The 7,649-nt window shown below is 36.8% G+C and overlaps 1 protein-coding gene across 1 annotated transcript in view; it reads left to right on the top strand.

Annotated features, from left to right (window-relative positions):
• Positions 1-7,649, top strand: part of slc9a1a (solute carrier family 9 member A1a) — a 67,410-nt gene that overhangs the window by 26,654 nt on the left and 33,107 nt on the right. Inside the window, exon 2 of the mRNA XM_089118062.1 lies at positions 7,062-7,522. Coding sequence (XP_088974188.1) covers positions 7,062-7,522 — 461 coding nt within the window. The remainder of the gene's footprint in view (positions 1-7,061; positions 7,523-7,649) is intronic.

Genomic DNA, 7,649 nt, shown 5'->3' with positions numbered 1-7,649 from the left:
ATCATTTTATACGGTAGGGGGCGGTAAAACTCCTAAGCGGTGAGCAGCCGGTAACAAGAAGTAGTCGAAAGAGAACGTCCTCGTCTCAGTTCTCGCGCATGCGCCCATAAGGAAGTACTGGAATAGTGGAATAAAGTCGTTATTTATGTTTTTTTCGCACAAAAAGTAGTCTCGTCGCTTGATAAACTTATAATTGAGCCGCTGTAGGCACATGGAATATTTAAACCTTTTCTTTAATGACTTTATGGGCCGTCAAGAGCCAGTCCCTTAGGCAGTCTATAGGACTGATCCAGCTCTCAGATTCAATCAAAAATATCTTTATTTGTGTTCCGAAGATGAACGAAGGTCTTACAGGGTTGGAACAGCATGGCGGTGAGTAATTAATGACTTAATTTTCATTTTTTGGTGAACTAACCCTTTAAAGGGATACTTCAGGATTTAGCATTAAGCTTTGTATTAGTAGAAAACCTGTAGTATTTTCGGATTACCGTGCTTTCCACCCTCATATCCCCCTGAGATGAGAGATTTATGTGTTTTTTGTCTGGAATTATTTTTGCGTCATCTGAGGATGTTTTGTCCAGAGGCTAAAGACTACAGTCAGTAGTCGAGTCTGTCCCGCATGTCCTCAACCCGCCCATAGAGGGCGATCTCACTCACAGAATGAACACATAGTGTCGGCCATCTTGTTTTGGAAGCTAAGCTAGCATGCTCTTGTTCTGTGGAGAAAGCTGAGTAGTAGGGGTTACCATCCTCTTTTTCCCGGACATGTCCGGCCGTCGATGTCCGGGGTTCAGCTTTTGCTTTCTGCAGTCGCCATTCATTGTTTACATGCACAGCTTTTGTTTCAATCTAACTGAATTCATTCCGATTGGTGGATCTGAATGTAGTGTTTACATGAACGCTAAACAAGTGATCGGTTGATGTGCGTTTTATATTGCTAAGAAAATTCCCGCTCCTCCGTGAGAGATACGAGACCGGTGCGTCTCACAGGTGTCGCTCATCAGTAATCACGCGCCGTTCTCCCGCGGCCCTCACTCGTCCCGCTCGCCACAGTAAACATAATGAATGGCGACTGTAGAACGCAAAAGCCAAATCACGGACATGTTGGGCGATCTCGAAACACATTTTCGGGCAGACTCATCACGGAGACTCACTAGTAGCCTAGACTTGATGTTTAACCACTGCGCTCTGTTACCGGTAGGCGTGGCCTCCTAGGGCAGTGAAGCAAGTGCATTCTGGGAGTTGTTGTCTTTCATCCACATAAGGCAAAAATACATTTTCTGGCTTTTCTCAGTCTAGAAAGCTCCAAAGTACAATTTCTTCTACATAAATGACCCATTTTAAATAAACATTCATCTTTCCAGAGGTGAAGTATCCCTTTAAGTGTAATGTTCAGCTATGTAGTGTGAATTTGAGCCAAGAACACACACACTTGTTCTGTCGTTGTCCTTCGAACAGTTGCTGTGATTTAGCAGTGCGGTTCATCTCGCGTCTTGTCATGCATGCCGTCAGATTCACACAAGAGCCGTTTGTCTGCAGTTTGGGTGGACGAACGGAAACGTCTGCTATCAGAGATCCTCAGTGCAGAATGCAGATCTTAAAGTTCTTCTTAGGCATTTTGATAAAGAATTGCAGGCAATGTTTAATAATAATGATTGGAGAGTGTTTATGTCGAGCTTCACTGTCATTCCATGTGATAATTCATTACAAATTAAACATTTTCTTAATTAAGTGACCGTTTCATGTGCTGAAGAGATTGTTCTCTGAGCTGCTGTGTGTGGAGGTGGGGCTAATTTGCATATTCATAGAACCTCGTATACTAAATGAGGCAAGGGTGTAGAGTTACGTTCAAGCTATTTTAAAGCATGAAGATTCTTTTTTCAAGGAAAAAACGTTTAAATATGTCATTTTAGTGATCAAAGATGAGTTTCAAGGGATAAAATTGTTGACTTTAAAACAGCCGATGATCAGGGCTGATTATATCCTGTTAATCAAAAGGGGGTGGAAAAAAGTGCGTGAAGAAAATGTCTCTTGTGTTGAATTTAGGGCAAGTTAACAAGACAATAATGTATTAACAGTTATAAAAACAGCAACATTATCTATTTGACCCGATGAATCACTCATAGTTTAGTAGTTTAGTAGTCTAACTCAGCCTTTCTCAAACTTTTTTCAGTCAGGGCACCTTTCAAAAGTGCATAAAATCTCAAGGCACCCCAGTGTAAAATATAATTTAAAAACACTGCATAACCCAAATTTAAATGCAAATGTCTTGTTTAGTTAGACAGAACAGTAATGAACAGAGCATAATATGAACTGTAAATAACAATAATAATAAAAACTTTATAGCACCTTTAAAAACACAGGTTTGCAAAGTAATTCACAAAATAATTAATCAGAGACACAAATGCCATAAAACCGTAAGAGGTGGACCGCCCAATACAAGAACCCAATAACAAATCCAGACCAGGAGAACTCAAATGAAGTGCAGGATGCAGATAAAATAAAATAAAAATCCCCGGCTCTTGTGGGGATTTTCTTTTCAAAAAACGATCCATAATGCTGTAACTAAAGTGGCCTAAATTCACGTTTATTTTTACGTTTCTGTCAGTCTGAGGTGTTGCTATAACGCGTTGCTATGGATTGCGTCACTTGCGTCAAGTTGTGTGTGTCTTGCTTCGGTCTTGTGAGACGGATTTTTTTATGATTAATTTTATATGTTTATCTAAAATGAATTTACAATTTTATTAATATGTTCATATAAAGAAGAATATAAATTCAAATATATTTATATATGTAATGTCAGCTGTCTTTTTTTCCGGGGTTTTTTTTTCCACATTTTTTTTAGCCTACGTAATTTTTTGGCACCCACTTTGAGAAAGGCTGGTCTAACTAACATTGTAAGTGCACCACATGGAAAGAATACACTATTGTCGTCCCTTTTAATTAGCGTCCATCTTTTTATCGTTTTTTTGTCTCTTCAGCAATTAACTAGAACGATGTGCAAAAAAGTAGGAACATGTAAAGTCAATGAGTTATTCAGATCACAGCTTGAATGCAGGCTTCATTTTTGTAGCGATGAGATGTTGACATTTGTTATGTGTGAAAGACCTGTTTTAATTGGATGTGTTCAGTGTGTGTGGTAACATGTTTACCCTATCAGGCCTCACGCTGTTTTGTCGTCTCTCGACACGTGCCAGCATCAGCCTCAAGAAGACGCGTGGCATGCTGGCATCAGGCGATGGGCTCTGAATAATTCAGTCTCCCGGGGGCTCATTATTGGGTGTTTGAGGGGCCGCACAACGGGGCCCCGGTGCCAGCGTGAAGGTTAAATGACCTCGTAATAGCTGAGGGATTCTGGCTCGTCTATTTTGAGTCTTTTTATGCGAAACTGATCTAGGGATGAGCACAACCATATCATAGTAGCAGACGAGTAATTCTTTTTCACGGTTTTATCACGGTAACAGTGTCACAATATGGGATTTTTTTTAATTAATTTGTTTGTTTGAATGTTTTAGTCTTGATGATCCAGTAAAACGAAGCTGAATTAATGATGATCCAGCTGGGTGATTTTTTTTTTTTTTTTCTTTTCTTTTTTTCTGCGTTTTATTTATTAAATTTTTTTAAAACCCGATTTTCGATTATCCATTTAAAACAAAATAACTGCGAACTGTAAATATATTTTAAAAATATATATTTATTGTATTTAATTAAAGTGCATCAACATAAACAAAATTGCAAAGGCAAACTCTTTCTCTAACTGAAGTCACTGTGGAGTGTGCAACAAAGATTGTTAAACTTCCAAATTATTTATAATGGGGAGGAAAAAAATCTAAAAAATCTAATTGTTTTTTTTTTTTTTTTTTTTTTTATGAATCGACTTGACCTACCAACTTGATTTTTTAATCAAATCTATTTTTTCCCAGCCTTATGATCAAGTGAAACAAAACTAGTGATTTTTTTTTTTAAATGATATTTTAATTTTGATAATTTGATAAATCCAAGCAAGTTATTTAATTTATTTGTTTGTTTATAATTTTTGATAGTTTAGTTTCTATTTATTTATGTTAATTATTTATTTAAATTAGTGAAATGTAGTGTTTTTGTGTTTAGTTTTTATTTCTTATTTTTTGATAATCCAATGAAACTAAAATTAATTAATGTATTATCTTTTTGTTGATAATCCATATATCTAAATAATTTATTTTATTATTTGTATTTTAATATATTTTGTATTAATATTATATTACACAAAATGTAACAGAACATTGGGTTTGAACCACTTTTAATTTGATAATATGATCCTTGCCTCATTGCGTCAAAGTATCAGGCTGCTTTTGAATGATTGTCATTGGAGAAGCAGACTCGTTTCCTCCATTAGCTTCTGGATCTTGTTAATCAACTAAACAAGGTTTGAGCTGGAGAAATGGATCTTCCTATAATGACCTCTCTCTTCCATTACTCCTCCTTTCAGGCTTGAGGATGTTTTAATTCAGCTCGTCTCTGGGGTCTTTTATCTGCTGACGTGTCACACACAGCTGCGTAGGGGGTAACGTAGACAATTGTAATGACTTCAGTTGAAATGAAGATGACGTCAGTCGTCAGTCTTTAAATAAACCTCTAATTCATTACTGTTCCACCATAGACAGATTTAGGCCCCGTTTCACAGACAGGGCTTAGATTTAGCCAGAATTAGGCCTTAGTTAAATTAGAAGATTTAAGAAGCATATATAAACGCAAAAAGAAAAAAAAAAACATTACTGGTGTACGACAATACAAAGCAGTAACATACTTGACATATAACATTGCATAAGATGAAAGTTGCTTTTTTGTTGTTGCATTTTTAGTCATTTTAACCAGTAAAACCAGCCGGGGTTAGACCGGTCAGATTGATTGAACTGTGTTTATCAGTCACGAGATTTCTCAGCGAGGATGTGTATGTGTCCTTTATCTATTTCCTCGTCAATCTTGTTCTCACTGGTATGCTTTGTTACTTTCCATGAGTTAAGCCCTGTGTTTGCCTCCTGAAAACATTCAGCTGTCAAAGCGGTGCGTCACAATTACAATGCACTCGAAATATCTGAAGCCAGATACAACAAACCCCCTCAAGTTAAGAAAAACCTCACAGTTAAAACTAAAGCTTACGACAAACCAAAGATGAAAGACTAGAAGTCAATCATTTGAGTGTTTTCGGCTCTCAAGAGTATAGTGTGACTGGCATTATGTTCTTTGTGACCTTTTCATGACGCTTTTGACATTGTTCTGAAACTCTGAGTTCACAGCTGTTTCACACGTCAGCAAAGCAACTGCAGGATCACCGTTTTCACACTGCAGTGCAACAGAGCGGCTTCACACTGAACATAAAGGGATTTCCCTTACAGCCATGAATAGGCTATTAAAAATCATAACAAACTTGACTGTCATAAAATCTAATTGAGATGAGGAGAGGGGGAATTCATATCCGAATGCTAATTAATGTTCATAGATCAGTCAGACTATAACCTGCGAAATTAAATCAGATTTTACCTGCGAAATTAATCAGAACATAATGTGTTTGTGTGTAACTTCCACCAGTTCAGTTAACAAAATCGTGTTTCTAAACTGTATACATTAAATACAAAATTTGAATTTCAAATTTCAAAATTTTAAAATGAATAAAAATTTGAATCAACTATATATTATATTATATTATATTACATTATATTATATTGCATTATATGATAATAATGATGCACAGAAATTTCATTACTCTTTAGTAGGGTTGGGTATTAAATATCGATTTCTCGATAATAATCGATTCTCATTTTTACAAACCGATATCGATTCTTAAATCTCAAGAATCGATTAGTCATCCTGTTTCATTTGTATGAATGAGACAGTGTATCGCGGCTGCGCGCATCCAACAAATCGCAATAATCTTTGTCCTTTGTTACTATTGATATGAAACAAAGTCTCAATTTTCAAATTACGTCCATTTTTTTTTAGGAATTCAAAAACATAAATAGCGTTTTGGCGCTGTGGCGTGAGATCGCTCTGGAGAAGCAGCAGCGCTGATCTCTCTTCCGGCTTAATAATACCAGTCACAGCGCCAAATAAACATGAATGAGCATCTGAAAGTGTGTTAAAAGACTTATCGAAATCCCTATCATGTCACATTGATTCGCTCAATCTGTGTTTCAACCGTGGAAAGACGTCAGTTAAACAGCTTGTAATCAATGTCATGTATCGTCATATTTACCTCAGAAAACCCACATAAACTCGTTAGTCCACACTCGTTAGTGTTCTTCAATATTTAATGCATATTTGAATAAATCTGGCAAGTTTTTTTATAACAGCCACCATTTAAATGTTTATATTTCATATAATCTTCTTATTATAAAAATAAATATATAAATAAATATATAAAATAATACTTTAAGTGTTTGTATTGCTACAAAACAGTTCATTATTACCTTCATATTTAGGCTAATGAAGCCCAGTAGGCTACAACTAGACTATATATAATATAGACCATAGTTTACAGCATTTAAGAGATTTGATTCCCTTGAGAAAAATTGCCATTTATTGTAACTGATATCCAAAATAATCGATATTGAATCGAATCGAAATCGAATCGAATTGCAAGCTTGTGAATCGAAATCGAATCGAATTATGAAATTTGTCTCAATACCCAGCCCTACTCTTTAGTTAGCTAGAAAAACTAACTTCAGAGAGGAGCATTTTAATAAATAAATGCACTAAATTACATATTCATTATATTTCTACTTAACCCATCTTTAATTTATAAATGTTCGATAAATCTTTCATGTTTTTATTACAGCAACCATTTAAATGTTTATATTTGCACATTATTAAATATCATTAAAAAGTTTATATAAAACTGCCCTATGTGCAATTTAAACGACTTTGTTTTTATTTTAGCGTTGATTAAATTACATTAATTTATTATTAAACAAACTTCATTTATTTTAGTTTTCGGCTAAATTAAAATATTCCGTTTGGTTTCAGTAAAAATACATCTTGTTTTAATTAGCTTCTGTGTTCATCCATCCTTCCTCTTTTAGGGTTCCACCTGATCCCTCGTTTGTCCTCTATCGTCCCGGAGAGCTGTCTGCTGATCGTGGTGGGTCTGCTGGTCGGTGGTCTTATGAAGGTGGTCGGCGAGATTCCTCCGACGCTGGAATCCAATATATTCTTCCTCTACCTGCTGCCTCCCATCATCCTCGATGCGGGATATTTCCTGCCCATACGACCCTTCACGGAGAACCTGGGCACCATTCTCATGTTTGCGGTGGTGGGGACCCTCTGGAATGCGTTTTTCGTGGGTGGGCTGCTGTACGGCGTGTGCCGGCTGGAGGGCGCTGAGCTGGAGCGTGTGGACCTCCTGTCGTGTCTGCTGTTCGGGACCATCATCTCAGCCGTAGACCCTGTAGCCGTGCTGGCTGTGTTTGAGGAGATCCACATTAATGAGCTGCTCCACATCCTGGTGTTCGGGGAGTCTTTACTTAATGATGCCGTCACTGTGGTGGGTACACTGAACTTATCAGCACAAAACAAGATTGTGTGTGTCTGTCTGTGTGTGTCTGACTGTATCTGTCTGGGTTTCTGTCTGTGTGTGTCTATCTGGGTGTATCTGTGTCTGTCTGTGTTCG

The sequence above is a fragment of the Pimephales promelas genome, chromosome 12, assembly GCF_988280905.1.
Source record: "Pimephales promelas chromosome 12, fPimPro1.hap1.1, whole genome shotgun sequence".
Classification (NCBI taxonomy): Eukaryota; Metazoa; Chordata; class Actinopteri; order Cypriniformes; family Leuciscidae; genus Pimephales; species Pimephales promelas.
This window is presented reverse-complemented; position numbering and strand designations above follow the sequence as displayed.